This window comes from Scyliorhinus torazame, chromosome 12 (assembly GCF_047496885.1).
Source record: "Scyliorhinus torazame isolate Kashiwa2021f chromosome 12, sScyTor2.1, whole genome shotgun sequence".
NCBI lineage: Eukaryota > Metazoa > Chordata > Chondrichthyes > Carcharhiniformes > Scyliorhinidae > Scyliorhinus > Scyliorhinus torazame.
In genome coordinates, this window is record NC_092718.1 from 184554746 (window position 1) to 184573412 (window position 18667).

An 18667-nucleotide genomic window follows, 5' to 3' on the forward strand; every position below is an offset into this window, starting at 1 on the left:
ATGTGTTGCCTGGGATGTAGTGGCGGCAGCCATTAGCTCCAACAGGACTCGCCAGCAGTGCAGGGAGATGATCAATGACCTACACCGGGCAGCACGAGTGAGTAGACATCAACGCCCCCCTCACCTCAACCCCCAACTCTCCAAGTGACCCCCCAGTCCTCCCTCCCTCTATCCCGAACCCACCTTGACACCCCCTCTCCCACCACTGAACCAGTGGGGAGGGTTGGGGATTGGGGCAGCACTATCGGGAATGGGGTATTGTACAGCACATTAAACAACGTTTTGCACAACCATTATGATGCCTCCAACATTTTCTTCCGCAATGCGGATACTTTGACCATCTCTCGAAGCAATCCACCCCCACCTCCGTGGCACTCACTCAGCCTCCCAGCCGTGAACATGTCCCCGGAGCGGTGTTCCATCCCCTGGGTGTTCGGATGTTGGCTGCTGCGTGTGTGGTTTGCCTCCTGAGGTGTTCAGGCACAGTGTCCATGCATCAAGGTGTGATTAGATTACTAGGCAATGACTCCCAAATGCTACATGGCCCGCCCACCCACGGGAATCCACATGGCATGTGTCAAGTGCTTACTTACCCATGATTGCCGATTCCCTATTAGCGATAGCCTTCAACTGCACAGACAGAGTCTTCAGCGGTTGGTGGGGGTTATGGGTGAGCGGTCGGGCAGACGGGCAGGGACAAGGGTTGCCCCGGAATGGGGTTGGGATCCAGGGGTTGGCATGGTGGTGCCATGAGCGACTGCGCCCCCAGTTGCCCCCACCAGCACCTCCCCCCCCCCCCCCCCCCCCCCTCCATCCCTGCGGAGGGTCCCCCATACCCAACCGAGCACTGGGGTGGCAAGCCCAGCACACCCGGGCACTTTGCCTGTGAGCAAAGGTGGTTCCTCTGCTCCCCATGGAAGCCCTACCGTCAGATTCACATTTTTCAAAAGGAGTACTAATTGGCGCCAGCGTGAGCACTCGTTGGGGAGGCGCTGAATGACAGGAGGCCATTGGATATGGGGTGGCTCTCGTTAATTGTATGGAAATTGGCTTAAGTGGTGATAATTGGTTTCTCGCCACGTTACTGCGAGATCCCGATTTTGCCTACAGGAGTGGGCTTGTTGCATCGCAACCTGTTTGGCGCCTGGTGTGGATCTCGCTTTTGGACTCTCCTGCTATTCACTGGCCTCATATACACTGGAGCGTGAGTGTAACGAGGCTCAAAGATCGTGCCCATGTGTTGATGTCAGGGCAGGATTCGTGCACTTCCCCAATAGCAAAACGGGCGCTGTACCTGGATTGACTCAGTGACCGTGGAGGAGCTAGCACTGGCGCCATGTGGAACAGAATTGATTCCAATGAAAAATGGTGCGGGATTTGCCGGGTCCGTGGTTGACATTCAGGAGGCTAACAAACTGCAGCTGTATATACACATTACACTCCCCACACACACCATACCAGCCAACAAGATGCCCATCCTTCTGATGGGTTGGCTGGGGCCAATGGGCACGCCCTGGGGGAACACCAATACGACCTGTGGTCCTAAGTTCACAGACAGCGGCGTGTGCATGCTACATGCCTGCCTTGCAGGCCGCAGCAATGGTGCTCCATGCCTGTCCACCCCGACCCCACAACTCACCTCCTGGCCACCCCTTGCCACTCCCCCCACCATCGGCAGAAGCCCCTCCGGCCAGCGGCACGACTGTCAGCAAACTATGGCCACTTTCGTACCCCCTCTCTCTCCCTCAGCAGCGGCGGTCCCTGTTTCACGATGTTCAGACGTGTAAGTGAACGGCGCCGTCGGGAATTTGCCCCGGTGAAGGCGGAGCATCGTGGAGGCCCCGAAGAATACCGGGTCGGGCCTGCTAATGATAAGCCAACAGTGTTTACTGTACGTGCATTCTGGAACGCATTGACGCCACTGTCGAGGCACCGGAGAATTGCGAATTGGCTTCAAACCAGCGCCTGCCAGGATTTCGACTTCAAAACCGATTCTCCGCCCAATCACGTTTCCCAATTCCTCCATCAGCTGGAGGAGAATCCTGCCCACAGTTTCACTAAATTAAACGGAACCCTGGTGAATTATATCAACATCAATTGGTTGGGGACTAGGTGACTGCACAATGATTATACGATTACCCGACTATCATCGGGGGCCGAGTTTGAATCATACCAAACAGATGGAAAGGAACTCTCCTTCCTGATAACTGATCCTCAACAGAATGAGTAGTGGCAAATCCCAACCCAACTTTCAATGAACATAAATCCACAACAAAGGATTGGGATTGTCTATAATTCAGGATTAACGGTGTAGCTTCACTGCCCAATATCATTCGATCGCTAATATTGAAATTGTTAAGCATCACACTAGCGCTCCACTGAAGTTATGATTGAAACACATTGATAGAACAGACTTTACACTTGACCAGTCTGATAGACACTTGGAATGAAAGCCCCTTCCGTGCTGCAAAAATGAATCTAAATTGCATCAGAAATCTTAATTCAGCTCCCAAGCACTTCCAAGACAGTATTGTTGAATTTCTTTGCATTTGAATAATAATCTAAATCAGAAACACCCATAGGGTAGAGTTTTACAGCCCCTCCCACAATCAGGAGCACTTTTGGCCCTGCCCTCCCTCCACAATGGGACCAGAAAATTTCATCCATAATGTTATTAACCACCAATGGTCATTGACATATACTGGATTCTCCGCCACGTCGGGAACTCCACTGGCAGTGGGTGGCGAAGATTCCAGTGTCGGGCAGAAAATGGGATCTTTGTGTGGCTGAGAAACGAACAGAAAGCGCTTAACTGTCTTTGATGTGGTCCAGGAGCTGTCAATCATAGTTATATGTTTATAAACATTGTGATTAGTTTGACATGCTGACAACTTCAAAGCCACTCAAGAGTGAAGGGAGAGGAATGAAACAATACAGAGAGCTGGGTGTGTGGAAGCTATCAATCACACCCTAGGAAAAGCAATTTCACAGAGAAATTAATAAAAGGCTTGCAGATCAAAGGTGTGAGGGGGTTAAAACCCAACTGACTGTTTTTCACTTTCCAGGAATTCACAGGTGCTGCTTCCTCTGCCAGAGCCAGCAGGTGTATTTGATGAGTTTTAAAGCAATGATATTTCTTCACGACCTCTGTCTGCACTGCTCTCCAGCTTTCAGAAAGGGATCTCTCCTGTAGGGGGTTTCTGGTGGGGGGGGCTCTTTAATTAGTGGGTCTCTGGTGGGGATTGGGTCATCCTCGTACTGTAAGGGGGAGGGGGTGACCCAGAAAGTCCCAGGAGGGGGGCTGAATTACATGATTGGGTGGGGGGGGGGGGGGGGGGGCACGGCAGCTGGACCTCGCTATCGGGCCACCTGCTCAAAATGGCAGCCCATTAGTGGGGTTCTCTAGGAAATCCCTCGCAATCCTTGCCGTGCATAAATTTGAGACTCACTTCCTGATTTGCGCTTCCAGCGTGAGCGCAAATCGAGTGCGATTCAGTTCCGGCATAGTCTCGCAATCAGAGAAGCCTGCCCAAAATCTCTGATTTTCCCTCATAAAATAGTTCTCAGGCATTCCGACCAGCTGCCCAAGTGCCAGTAAGAGACTGGAAAACGATTGTGCTGAGGCACAGTATTGGACAGACCGACCGGCTGGTCCCCGAATTTTGGGTTGGGTTGTGGGGAAAGTGAGGAAGGAAGGGGGGCAGGGAGCGCCCCAAGTTTTTTGTCTGAAGAATTCCTGCTCCTCCAGAATATACATTTTAAAAAACTTAGCTTCTGGGTTCCTCTTTAGCTGGTCCTTCAGCTGAAACTCGCTATAGCACTACAATGATCCCTTAATTTCTCTGTCCACAACAATACTCATCTCTCCCCCATCTTAATCCTGTGTGATGCCCCAAATTCCACCCTTCACAAACTTCAACTCACACAAAACCTACCTGCCCACACTTGTACAAGGTCCTGCTCCCTGATTACCACTGGATTTGTCAAACTTGCTGGATCCATCAAAATCAAAATCCACCTCCCATTTGAAAGATCTCCCCACTGCCAGCCCCCCATCCCTGCTATGGCCTTGCTCCTTAATACCTCTTTAAACTCCTCCAGCCTTCACCATACCCACCTTCAGCAGCACACCTGTAGCTGCCTTGCCCCATTCTGGAATCTCCACACCATTCTGGAATGATTGCTCTGGACGCAAAGAAACGCAGAAAACAGGAGCCGGAAGAGGCCATTCGGCCCTTCGAACCTGCTCCACCATTCATTATGATCATGGCTGATCATCCAACTAAATAGCCTAATCCCGCTTTCCCCCGTATCCTTTTATCCCCTTCACCCTAAGTGCAATATCTAACTGCTTCTTGAAAACATACAATGTTTTGGCCTCAACTACTTCCTGTGGTAATGAATTCCACAGGCTCACCACTCTCTGGATGAAGAAATTGCTCCTTAACTGTGTCTTAAATGGTCTACCCTGTATCCTCAGACTGTGACCCCTGGTTCTGGACATACCCACCATCAGGAACATCCTTCTTGCATCTACCCTGTCCAGTGCGGTTAGAATTTTATAGATTGACTTCCGGTTGCGGCTATGCGGAGTTAAGCCGCACGATTCGGCAGCTCCCGCGATTACGGACTTTCGGGCTCGCTAGAGGAGCCCCAATGGAATTTCTTTTACAGACAAGCCGTGGGGAAGAGGAGAGAGGGGTCCCCTACCGACTTTTATGGACCGGACCCGAAGTGCAACGGCAAGCGGGAGAAACGAGGGGAAATAAACAAAATGGCGGCGGCCGGGGACAAAGAGGAGATGCAAGAATTCATCAAGCATTGCTTCGAGGAGCTGCGTAAGGAGATGCTGGCGCTAATGCTGGTGGTAATTGAAGGACTAGGGATAACCCAGAAGGCCCACGAGATGAAGATCCAGGAGGTCCAGAAAAGAGTGAGTGAGAATGAGGACGAGCTCTTGGGCCTGGCGGTGAGAGTGGAGCGGCACGAGACGCTACACAAGACGTGGGCGGGAAGACTCGACGAACTGGAGAACAGGTCGAGGAGAAATAATCTGAGGATCCTGGGTCTCCCAGAAGGAGTGGAGGGGGCTGATGCCGCGGCATACGCGGACATGATGATAGGGGCGATAATGGGCGCAGAGGCCCCTTCGAGGGTACTGGAGCTGTACGGGGCGCACCGGGTGCTGGCGAGGAAGCCCAAGGCAACTGAGCCGCCAAGGGCGATGGTGGTGAGATTTCACCGGTTTACGGACAGAGAGAGGGGGTTTATGGGGGTGGGGGGTGGGGGGGGTGGTGGTGAGATGGTGAGAGCCCCTCCAATCCGGCTGATAACGTGGAACGTGAGGGGCCTGAATGGGCCGGTGAAGAGGGCTCGAGTGTTCGCGCACTTGAAGGGACTGAAGGCAGACGTGGCTATGCTCCAAGAGACACACCTGAAGGTGGCGGACCAGGTCAGGTTAAGAAGGGGATGGGTAGGACAGGTATTTCACTCGGGATTGGACGCAAAAAATAGAGGGGTTGCAATTTTGGTGGGAAAGCATGTGTCATTTGAGGCCAAGACTATCGTAGCGGATAATGGAGGGAGATATGTGATGATGAGTGGTAGGCTGCAAGGGTCGTGGGTGGTGTTGGTAAATGTATACGCCCCGAACTGGGATGATGCTGGATTCATGAAGCGCATGTTGGGGCGCATTCCAGACCTGGAGGTAGGAGGCTTGATAATGGATGGGGACATCAATACAGTGCTGGACCGCTCCAGATCAAGGGCGGGAAAGAGGCCAGCAGCGGCCAAGGTGCTTAGGGGGTTTATGGATCAGATGGGGGGGTGGACCCATGGAGGTTTGCAAGACCGCAGGCCAGGGAATTTTCTTTCTTCTCCCACCTGCACAAGCCTACACCCGGATAGACTTCTTTGTTCTGGGCAGGGCGCTCATCCCGAGGGTGGAGGGGACGGAGTATTCGGCCATAGCCGTTTCGGACCACGCCCCGCAATAGGTGGAAATGGGGCTGGGAGAGGAGAGGGACCAACGTCAGCTCTGGCGGCTGGATGTGGGACTGTTGGCAGATGAGGTGGTGTGTGGGAAGGTGAGGGGGTGTATCGAAAGGTACTTGGAGGCCAACAACAACGGGGCGGTGCGAGGGGAGGCGTTGAAGGCGGTGATCAGGGGCGAGCTAATCTCCATCAGGGCTCATAGGGAGAGGACAGAGGGCATAGAAAGGGAGAGGTTAGTGGGGGAGATTTTGGGAGTGGACAGGAGATACGCAGAGGCCCCGGAGGAAAGATTATTTGGGGAAAGGCGACGGCTCCAGACGGAGTTTGACCTGTTGACCACGGGGAAGGCGGAGGCACAGTGGAGGAAGGCGCAGGGGCGACCTACGAGTACAGGGAAAAGGCTAGTCGGATGCTGGCACACCAGCTCCGTAAGAGGATGGAAGTGAGGGAAATGGGGGAGTCAAAGATGGAAGGGGAGCCACGGTTCGGAGTGTAACGAAAATAAACAAGGTATTCAAGGCCTTCTATGAAGAGCTGTACAGATCCCAGCCCCCAGTGGGGGGGGGGAGAGGGGATGAGCCGATTCCGACCAACTGAGGTTCCCGAGGGTGGAGGAGCAAGAGGTGGCTGGTTTGGGGGCACCAATCGAGTTGGAGGAGCTGAGCAAGGGTTTGGGGAGTATGCAGGCGGGGAAGGCCCCGGGGCCGGACGGGTTCCCAGTGGAGTTCTACAGAAAGTACATAGATCTGCTGGTCCCGCTACTAGTGAGGACCTTTAACGAGGCAAGAGGGGAGGGGACCCTGCCCCCGACAACGTCGGAGGCGACAATTTCCTTGATTCTAAAGCGAGACAAGGACCCACTGCAATGTGGATCGTACAGGCCGATCTCGCTCCTCAATGTGGACGCTAAGTTATTGGCAAAAGTGCTGGCCACGAGGATTGAGGATTGTGTCCCGGGGGTGATCCATGAGGACTAGATGGGATTCGTAAAGGGCAGGCAATTAAACGCTAATGTGCGGTGGCTCTTAAGCGTGATAATGATGCCAATGGAGGAGGGAGAGGCGGAGATAGGGGCAGCTATGGACGCGGAAAAGGCCTTTGACCGAGTAGAGTGGGAGTACCTCTGGGAGGTGTTGCGTAGGTTTGGGTTCGGGGGAGGGTTTATCAGCTGGGTTAAGCTCCTTTACAGAGCCCCGGTGCCCCCTGTCCCCCCTGTTGTTTGCATTGGCGATCGAACCCTTGGCCATATCACTGAGGGAGTCTAATAAATGGAGGGGGGTGGGCCGAGGGGGAGAAGAGCATCGGGTGTCGCTATACGCGGATGACCTGTTGCTGTACGTGGCGGACCCAATGGAAGGGATGGTGGAGGTCATGCAGACTCTTAGGGAGTTTGGGGAGTTCTCGGGCTATAAGCTCAATGTAGGGAAGAGTGAGCTCTTTGTATTACAGGCAGGGAACCAAGAAAGAGGGATAGGGGACCTACCGCTGAGGAGGGCGGTGGGAAGTTTTCGGTATCTAGGGATCCAGATAGCCAGGAGTTGGGGGGCCCTACATAAACTGAATCTGACGAGGTTGGTGGACCAAATGGAGGAGGACTTCAAAAAGGTGGGACATGTTAACGCTCTCGCTGGCGGGTAGAGTGCAGTCGGTCAAAACGGTGGTCCTTCCGAGGTTTTTGTTTGTGTTTCAGTGCCTTCCCATCGTGATCACCAAGGGCTTTTTCAAGAGAGTAGGTAGGAGTATTATGGGGTTTGTGTGGCCGAATAAGATCCCGAGGGTAAGGAGAGGGTTCCTGGAACGCAGGGGGATTGCTTGGGGGGATGGAGGAGCAGGAGACAACATGAAGGGTGGGGGAAACTGACACGTGCGGGAGAGAGCCAGTGTATAAAGCTATGTAAATATACCATTTTGCCATGTATATATCTTGCTCAGTGCGTTTTCGTGTTATTTTGTTACGGGGGGGGGGGGGGGGGGGGGGGTTATTGTTTGTAAGGGGAGAAAATTGTGTTGGTAAAAAACTTTAATAAATATATTTTTTTTTCAAAAAAGAATTTTATAGATTTCTATGAGATCCCCCCTCATTTTTCTGAACTCCACCGAATACAATCCTAACTGATTCAATCTTCATATGTCAGTCCTGCCATACCTGGAATCAGTCTGGTAAACCCTCGCTGCACTCCCTCTAGAGCAAGAACATCCTTCCTCAGATAAGGAGACCAAAATTGCACACAATATTCCAGGTGTGGTCTCACCAAGGCCCTGCATAATTGCAGGAAGACATCCCTGCTCCTGTACTCGAATCCTCTCGCTATGAAAACCAATATACCATTTGCCTTCTTTACTGCCTGCTGCACCTGCATGCTTCCTTCAGTGACTGGTGTACGAGGTTAATTCATACTTTGTTTCCTGTCAGCCAACCAGTTTTCCATCCATCTCAATACACTACCCCTAATCCCAAGCGCTTTAATTTTACATACTACGTTCTTATGTAGGACTTTGTCAAAAAGCTACTGAAAGTCCAAATATACCACACATTGGCTCCCCCTCGCCAACTCTACTAGTTACGTCCTCGAAGAATTCCAATGGATTTGTCAAGCATGATTTCCCCTTCATAAATTCATGCTGACTCTGTCCAAAGCCTGCCCTTTCTACCTCTTGTCGCCATCTTTAAAAGCATCCCCAAAATCAATCTCTTTGATTCTGCCTTTGGTCCCCATTGCTGACCCTTCTCCTATCTCCTCTTGATGTCTGCTGACTTCTATTGCTGTGTAATGCCCCGAGACTTTTTTATTGCATTGAAGTTGCTACAAAACTGCAAGCTTTCATTCAACCAGAATTGATCCGAGCTCACTGAAATCGCAGTTGAAGATAAATTTCCAGCATTCCTATTAAATTTTAAATGGAACTTGGGTCTTTCCCAGTCTGTAACTCATTCAGAGCTGGATTGCTTGATTGGAAAATGGTTTCATATCTTTTAGAGGGACGCCAACCTTAATACAGTATTAATCACCCAATCCAGGACTAGTTGTATAAATCTGTCTGCTATTTACAACCTCACTTGCTCAAGTTGGATACTGATTGTTAATGCAGAAGCATCACCATTTTAAATTTTCAATAATGTTGTTTGGAATCAATATCAGTTGGACAGTTAACTCATCAAGACTTATTAAAAAGGATTCTTGGAGATTTCTGCCCCTTTTCTCATTAGGATTACAGATGGCTCTGCAGAATCTGCTCATATATGTTGTGCCCAACATATCAAGTACCTGGTGGGAACTGGCTGGATAAGGCTTTCTTAGTGTATCCTAGGTTGTCTGTGTGGCTCATTGTAGAGAGGTGAATAATACATTTGAAATAATCAGACTGAGGACATCATGTCCAAAAACACAAAATTAAATAAAATTGGGTGCGGTGTTTTTTTCAAAAATATATTTTCAAATCACCTGTTACATATCAGTATTGGGAATGCCATTAGATCATTGAGTTTTAGCAGCAAATAGTTACATTTTTATCTTGCAGCATTTAATATTACAGAATGTATTGGACTCAAAATATTATAGCTATATAGCTGACCGTATCCCAGAGCTGGAAAACATCATGCTGATGAGGATCTTCAATTTACTACCGTTTTCACAATACTGGACTACATTTTGACCTGTCGCAAATAGCCAAATCCATATTATGTGCAACTTTTAAAATATACCTGCAGCTTTCCAGAATAATTTGAAGAGCTTTTTTTGTGCTGCACTGTCATTTCAAGTACATTTCTATAAATCTGTTTGAAAGCCTGTCCGTTCTGAAATTAATGGGGCTGGGATTTAAAGAATTAAACACACCACTCATATTTAAATAAATAACCCCATGTTAAAATCATATTCTTGCATTTTCTGAAGTTTAGGATTGAAGAGCGAGAAACCCTAATGTTCTGCAACAGTCAAATTCTGAAAAGTCAGCAGTCTACGGTGAAAAATAGATGGCACCTTGACTTGCAACTATTCACTGGTTAACCATTCAAGGTCAGGTTCATTAAAATGTAACTCACTCTTCCGTGACCTCAGATGAAAACCAAAAGTGCAAAATGATTTCCATTTTGACGGACCAAAGACCTATTGGTTGTGTGTCGAGATAGTTTTCTGATCCATGCTAATTTAAGGAGGAATCAATGGGACTCGAGAAAGGGGTGGCTAATGGTAGATGGCTTCATCAATCAAATGAAGTTTCACTTTAACACTTTGCATTCCAACCTCCTTTAACTGGAATTTCTACTGTTGCTTGAAATGCCACAGCAGCATTTGAAGGGTTAAAAGTCTGATTTGGAATCCGCTGAAATGCCCAAACTATAGTTTTGTTGTACACTTATATTTTAAGCTCACAAAAAAAAACCATGAATGGTTTACAGCAATAGCATGCCGCCACAAATACAACAATTAGTTAAGTTATGAAGTAACGGACTTACTGGAGTCATCAGATTCGTAGCCTTCAGCCTCGGTCTCCTCTTCATGTTTGGTAGGTGCCGCAGAAGCAGCTCCATACGCTCCAAATAATTTGTCCACATCGTCCTCATCCTTTGGAGCCTCTGAGTGGGTGACGGAGGGCTGGCTGACAGTGGAATGCACAGAGTTGTTGCGGCTCACAGCTGCAGGAAGACCACGAGGAAAACGAGGGAAGTAATCAGAGATTTGTTTAATAGGTTTAATAGGACCTGGACAGACATCAATAGCCATATGCTCCTGAATGCTTATGGCCATTTTTTCTCCTTTTCGGACTGTCATGCATGCAACCCTTTTTAACACAGCAGACAGCAAAGGGAAGAAATAAAAGCCACCGTGAATCCTGAACTGGGCAAAGAGCTCCGGGAGTAAGAAGCCTATCTCTCACACACAGCAGAACTCAATCTCCAGCGTTAAACTAGGATGCTCATGTACTTTGAGTTGTAGAAACCCTGTGCATGCTGCCTCACTGTCACAGACACTCCTTATCTTTCTAACACTGCTGCTCAGCCTATGAATGTGTGCGTGTGTGAGAGTGTGTGTCTCTCTCTCTCGCTGTGTTTGAGAGATTGATTGGGAGAGGTGGAGACTATGATGTCAGTGGTTAGCAACCAAGCAGTAAACAGGAAGCACTGGAATGAAGACAAAATCAGGTGTGAGCGTGAAGAGAGAGAAAGACAAGAGTCTGTCTGGAGGAGGAATTGGACTCCAATAAATCCTCCAAATACTGAAAGTCATCACCTAAATGAAATATCGTTCCATTTACTGCCACCTTGGATTGCGTTGAATGACCTGACTACAGATTATAGCTTCAGCCAAACTGAGGCACTTCACACAGGTCTGTAAATCAGGATTAAACTCGTGGTCTTTCCTATCAGACGATGTGAAGAAATATAAGGAGAGAAGGAAGGGTGCCAGTTGTGATAAATAGAGGGGACAGCAGTACAAACTGAATGGCATGTTAAAAGCAACATATTGTAAACAAGACAAATATGTTTTGAAATAACGAACACGAGGAAGGCAGAAGGAATGCAGCAGCATATGGGATCATATGTTTAACTATTGAAGGTCTTATTCTTCAAAACAGCTTTAAATTTCAGATATTACCATCATGCAGGAGATGAAGAAATACATGTGTGTAAATTTCTAGGGTTAATTCTAAAAGCTTAATTGGAAAAAATCCATATTAATTATTAACATAATGTATCCTACAGTTTCATGCAGATTCACTTATGGTAAATTGCATTATACTTCTAATCCTGCATTATGTTACCAAATACATCAGCTGTGTAATATGTTCTAGTCATCAATTAGAACACCCACCAAATGCAATCTAGTAAAAGGACCCAAAGAACGGCAAGCATCATTTATGAAAAATGGACATGCTTTACAAAAGAAATAATCCAACCATTAAGTTCAACTGCAAATACACAGCTTGACATTCACTTTGGTAATTTATAATGCCAGCTGAATCCCTCAATTAGATGTTTTTTCTTGTAATCACTCACTACTTCATAGATTAATATCCACAGCAGTTGGTACAACTGGACACAATGCAATCTATTATTTCTCTGCAAAAGCTTTCTGCACATTTCCACACGATGCAGTCATATCTTGGCAGGTATGGTGGTAATGGGTATAGGCAGCAGAGAGAATACAGACAGCATTAAGGAAAGTCTTGAACTGAGACAGAAACATTGACTGGAGAAAAATGGGAGGAGCTTGTTTCGATCAGAAACGAGAGTAAATTCAAAACTTTAATATATTCAAACAGTTCAGCAATGTTCTGTCACCACTTGTCGCTCACTGATGCAGGTGTTGACATTCTTGCAATATATTTATTGCCATCTATTATTTCCTATATATCTTCAAACCTCGCTGTCTCAAAGACCTCTGTACAGTTCTGGTCATAAAATAGATCAGAGGCATTGAAGAATGTTCAAAAATGATTCATAAGAATTATACCAGAACTGCAAGGTTTGCCAATCAGGAAAGGATGAACAGGCTGGGTCTCCTTTCTCTTGGAAAGAGAAGGCAGAGGGCTGAGTTCCTTCAGGTATAAGATGACTTGACATTCAAAGGGAGGGGCTGGTTCAGCACAGTGGGCTAAACAGCTGCCTTGTAATGCAGAACAAGGCCAACAGCGCGGGTTCAATTCCCGTACCTACCTCCCCGAGCAGGCACCAGAATGTGGCAACTAAGGGCTTTCCACAGTAACTTGTGACAATAAGCGATTATTATTATAAAAATAGGGGGAGTCTTGATGATGATGATATTTGCCTATTGTCACAAATAGGCTTCAAGGAAGTTACTGTGAAAAGCCCCTAGTCGCCACATTCTGGCACCTGTTCAGGGAGGCTAGTACAGGAATTGAACCATGCTGCTGGCCTGACCTGGTCTGCTTTCAAAGCCAGCAATTTAGCCCTGTGCTAAACCAGCCCCCAGCTCTTGCTAAAACAATAGAAGACACTAGTTAGATGACACCTGGAATCTCCTGAACAGGTTAGGTCCCCTTATCTAAGGGGCAATATCTTGCCATTGGAGGCCTTCCAGAGAAGGTTCAATAGGTTGATCACGGGTATGGAGGGATTTTCATTTGAGGGGACGTTGAGAAGGTTGGGCCTGTAGTCACTGGAGTTCAGAAGAATGAGAGGCGACCTATTGAGACATGACAGGGGAGCTTAATAGGCTAGATGCTGAGAGGTTGTTTCCTTTCCTGGGAGAGTCTAAGAGCAGAGGGCATAATCTCAGAGTAAGTGGTTGACCATTTAAAACAAGAGATGAGAAGAAATTTCTTCTCTCCAAGTGTAGTGATTTTGTGGAATTATTTGTCTCAAAAAGTGATTTGTTAAGTATGTTCAAGGCGGAAAAGTGGAGTTAAGGATTATCATATCAAATCAATCATGATCTCAATGAATGTTGGAGCAGACTCGATGGGTCAAATGGCCTACTTCTGCTCCTACATATTATGGTCTTACATAGAAACAGTGGGCTATTTGACAGCAGCGGAACCCAAAGGACAATTATGAAGGTGGCGACCAATTAAGTGACCACCTCCAGGAGCCCTATCCAATTAATGACTGTGAGCAGGCTCCCAAAGCTGGAGGGCCAATAGGAGATCTTCAGGCTGTCAAAGATTAACAGCCTCAGCATCAGTGGTGGGCACTGGCAATGTAAATTGGAGAACCTACTCAAGGTAGAGGCCTCTGAAATATCTGAAAAAGTGGCCACAACTGCTAGGCAGAGGGTAAATCCTTCCATAAGACACCTGCAGCCACAGCTGTGGCCATTTGTCAATCGCGGCTGAGGAGTGATTTAAATTGGTCAGGCGCTGGGAGGATGCCTCAATTAATTGACCTGGCTTTGGTCTCGGCAGGCACAGCTTCCAGGCAGATTTTGACAAGAGGCCTCTAGGGGGACATTAATTGGCCTAATTGGCTACCTGTAGCTGGGAGGCAGGTAGCTGTCACCCACGCAATACAGCGTCGATGAAAACAGCCCAGAGGCGGGATTGTGGTAGTGGAGTAGCATCCCAGTTGGTATTGTAAAACTATTGCAGACAGGCCTGCCTCCAATCCTGTCTCTGCATCCCAATAGAAATTCAGCTCAGCCATTCATTGACAGGTAAGGGCAAGACTAGAGGCCATCAATATAAAATTGTCACCGTGAGATCAAACAGGAAATACAGAAGGAGCATCTTCACCAAGCAAATGGTGAGCATATGGAGTTCACTCTCACAGGGACTTGCGAGTGAATAATATAGATGCATTTAGAGAGAGGCTAGATAAGCATTTGAGGGAGAAGAGAATAGAAAATTATGCCAAGAGTTCGAAGAGGATAGATGAATGGAGGGTCAAGTTCAACACAAACATCAGCATGGACTGGTTGGGCCAAATGGCCTGTTTCTGTGCGGTATATTCTATACCCTTCTGTATTAGCTCAAAGCTTCCGCCATATTATCAAAGAATGTATGTAACCATTTTTAAAAATGTTCTTATTATGCAATGAATATGTATCCGCAAGTTTAATATGTGCGACACCAAATCATTTTATAACACATTGCATGATTGCAAAAACTAATCTTAAAATGTGAATAGTCAGAAAATCAGTTCAATATGTCTGCTGCAGTTGGGTTGCTGAGCTAGGGTAATGCCTGCCAGAGTTTACTGCGCTGTTGAATGAGTGATGAGGTTGTAAGACCTAGAAATCAACAAAGCAATAAACACAAACATGAACAGAAAAAAAACGCCACACATCTACAAACAGTATCAGAATACAATTCCTCAAACATCTACAATTTCTAGGTTCTGATACTTTGTATTCTTCTGATTCTACAAATTCGTTTTTCTTTACTTTTACCAGTGACATTTTATATTTGTGCAATATTCTACAAATAAAATACAAGGTGGTTGAAATTCATTTGGGGTTCCACCCTTTTCCAGCTGTAACTCCAGTGGGAAACTGGTGAAACCGTCCAGAAATTGCTGGTCGCACTAAGATTCAAGATTTTTTTTTAAAAATCTGATTCATCTTGATAAGGAGCACTGTCTTCACACGGCAATTTATGCCAAGGAAGCAAAGGTAGAGGCAGAGTTCTTCAAAACTGGAATTCTCACTCCTTTGCTTCAGTTGGGACAAGCATATCTCTGCAGAATGTTGTGGCCAATTGGGCGAGACATGCTAGCCTGCACATGGGCAGATAAGGCCACTTTGGATGGACCCAGGTCATCAATTAAACATGCAGGGAAGGGGCTGCATTGTAATTTTTTGCTCAGGGGCCCAGTGGGCACTTTGAACCATCTCCCCCTTCCCTGCCATGGTGTGCTGGTGCAAGTCTCCAGCTGCCTGGAGTAAAGGCAGTAGAGTACCCTTATTGTTATTTGCACCTGCCCATGCATTGTTAATTAGGTGCAGTTGTACTGGCCACTGTACAGTGTGGCCAGCCCTGGAGGGCACTGGCAGGTGCCAGTGTAATTGTAATTGCTGCGATCGAGCCTGTGGAAATTTGGTCCTAAGGTACAATACAATCACTTTGTTGAAAATGTTAAAGAAAATATCATTATTAGTTAAAGTTTTGGAAGCATTCTAACTGTGTCAACAAATGATATCTAAAAATTAATAGCCTCACGAAAGTCACATCCACTGGAGTTGGAGGGTTGCAGTGAAGTGCAATGGTCTTGCCATGTTGCCTCTGCAGAGTAGCTCCAGCGTGGATCTGTACCCATGGTTACCCAAATAGTGAGTTCCTTATCTAAACTGAGTATCAAGGGGAGTTGCTGAATGCAAGCTTGATGCTTGAGTCATGAAATCTGGACATGAATGCACACTGAACTTCCGTGATACACGTGAAATGTATTAAGAGGCTTCAATGACACAGTTAGGAACAGGTTACTTGCTCCTGGTCAGAGGCTGGTGTTTACTGGGGGAAAAAAGCTAGCATTTAAAAGAGTCAATTTTAAAAAACAATTACTGGAGGCACCTCAATAGTTAAAATACTTTCTACACTCATTTTAGGGCCACTACTGCATTTGATCACTTGTCCGTGCTCTGACTGCCAGAATGGCACAATGTGGGCTTCAAACCTTTCCCTAGTTATCATCAATGATGCCACATAGGAGCAGCCAGGAAGGTGCATTGCTTCAGCAAGCAGCCACTTCCAGCCATATTGCTTTTGGCTAGAACGCACACCAGGCTTGATGGTGTTATGTCCAAGTTTCTTGCTAAACACAACTTGCACTGTGCTCCATCTCACCCCGTGAAGCTCACCCGGTGACGGTAAAGGAGGGGAGTTGGACAAGCTAAGATCGAAAACATATAGATCCATTCGAGTTACCAGGATGTCACCTATTTCTAAGTGCTTTGAATGATTAAAATAAAGCCCTTTTTTTGCATTATTATATCCATACATACTGTGAATGAAGGAAATTTGTTTATTTGGCATATCCATGCAAGTTAAACATTTTAAAGTGGTTTGGTCAATGGCTCAGCTCGCTGTGGCAGTGAGAACTGAGCCATGGAAATCAATATTATGCTAGGCTCAATCCAGCTGCCCCGAGATTATTAATCTCAGTGAGTAGTAATTATTTATTTTAGCGTCCCTGGGTCAGAGAAGGGCAAATCAGTCTCCGCTCTTAATCCCCCTAATCTGCAAATTCTACTGAAAGTGCGCAGCGTGAGGGCAGTGCCCAGTTCAATAGTTGTTAATTCTCTTGGTTGGGGGCGCTAGTGAGTTAAACAGCACCTCGCATTCATAGATCCTTACATGAACAAGTAGCAAAGATTCAACACCTTCAAGAAAGGAACAGGGAAGGAGGAAACAGCCAAAAAAAGATGGAATAAAATAAATGTTGTATGTTAAATAGGTTTCAGGGCAAAGATTATTTTAATAATGATAATTTCAAAATAAACAAGACAGCTGCTGTTTCATATCTAGCATATTGTATATAATTGTTACCTTGATTCTTTATTTTTTAAAAACAAGTTAGAAACTTAGCTTTGCCCATTTATTAATCTCAGAGAGCGGGAGTGTGTGTGTGTTGGATAAGGATGTGCGGCAGGGAATGGATTTGAAACTAACTTGCCTACTAAGCAAATCTTTTTCATGACTGTAATCAGAAAGCCATATGTGCTAATTTATTATGAAATCAGCTTGTTGCATGAAAAAAACTACTTGGCTAAGTGATCTTTTAAACAGTATTTTAGTGCACGGCACAATGCTACGCAGTGCATACACCTTTGGTAGCAATTTATAACTGGATATGGAGACCTTACGCATGCCGGGCAATAGCAACATATCTCAAAATAGCATTAATGGATTTCCATTGCCACTAATGATATTCCTTACAGCTATGACAACAAGCAGGTGATGGAAATTTAAAATGTTAACTCATTGTATCCAGTTTATTGGATAACGTAGCACACGTAATCATGCAATTACTCACATGTGCATCTGGTGACTGTCTTGTCATGACTATTCTGTGACGAACATGCTGTAAAAAAAGACACTTCCACTAGAAATAACAAGGAAGCATAGAATTGCTTCATCCCGCTGATTATGTAAATCTCCTGCTCAAAGCTACTTAACTAATACAACAAAACCAATCCCTCGCACATCAAAGCACTACATTAAGTGCTTTTCACTATTTACACTGCCAGTAAAGGGAGTCAGCTGCATCATCTTCCAAGTGATTTATGAATCACCCTCATTCACATGCAGCTGAAGTCTTCAACTAAAGTATGGAAAAACCAACAGACGTATGTCCTGGTGTTAAATTATTAGCATCTGCTGATTATGGTAGAAATGGCAATATTTTAAGTCCATTATCTGGCTGCATTGCTTTTACCTGTTTCACACAGTAACCTATGCACCCAAAAGCAGGTCTTATAAAAGTTTGTTGTCCAAGTCAAGATTAGTGGGCTATGTAGTTCAGAAATCCGGATACTCGTACATCTTCATTTAAGTTACCGCTGGTTAAAAGAAATTGCACAGTAGTGATAGATACTTGTTGTAAAGGAGGAACCTTCACCCTTTGTAATGCATGAAAAATAAAAGCTGAAATAGTACATGTGGCATCTCAAGAGTTAAGCGCAACGATCAGATTTTGGTAATGAAAAACATCTTGTTTGAATGTATCATTTTTCAGTCTAAAGATAATGCGGACTTAAACATTAGATTAATCCAACTTGCCTTCTCACATTTACAAATAAATATTATTCCATTTTGCTTCCAATTATACCTCTTCAGAGCACCAACACTTATTGAGGACAAGGCGGAATAGTGGAAAGCCCTGGTCATACACCATCACTCTCATTCTATTAGCCCAAAAATCTTTCAACTATCAGCAAAGCTCTGAAAATGCATATGAGAGATTTCTTTTTAAATTGATTTCACTGTTGAGCAATAGAATTGGATAAATGAGAAGCACTATACTAAATCCTCACACTACGACTCCAGTCTTACTCATTGCCTACTGAGTGAGCTTCAAATTACAAAAGATTGTTAAGCTTCAACAATGTAGAATAATTTCACATTGGGAGATGATGCTGGTTCAGCAAGCCAGCAAAACATCAATGGGGATGGGCACAGAAACCTGTGAATCAGAAGCTGGCACATGCACAAAGCGACACATTTTTGCCAGCTAACAGATGGGTTAACTGTCTATTTAAATGGTGCTTCAATCAAA

General features: G+C 46.0%; 1 protein-coding gene across 1 annotated transcript in view; it reads right to left on the reverse strand.

Annotated features, from left to right (window-relative positions):
• Window positions 1-11028, reverse strand: part of LOC140386790 (double C2-like domain-containing protein beta) — a 411088-nt gene extending 400060 nt beyond the window's left edge. The window contains exon 1 of the mRNA XM_072469489.1: window positions 10451-11028. Within this exon, the coding sequence (XP_072325590.1) occupies window positions 10451-10766 (316 nt within the window). The 5' untranslated portion in view covers window positions 10767-11028. The remainder of the gene's footprint in view (window positions 1-10450) is intronic.
• Between the last annotated feature and the right edge of the window lie 7639 nt (window positions 11029-18667).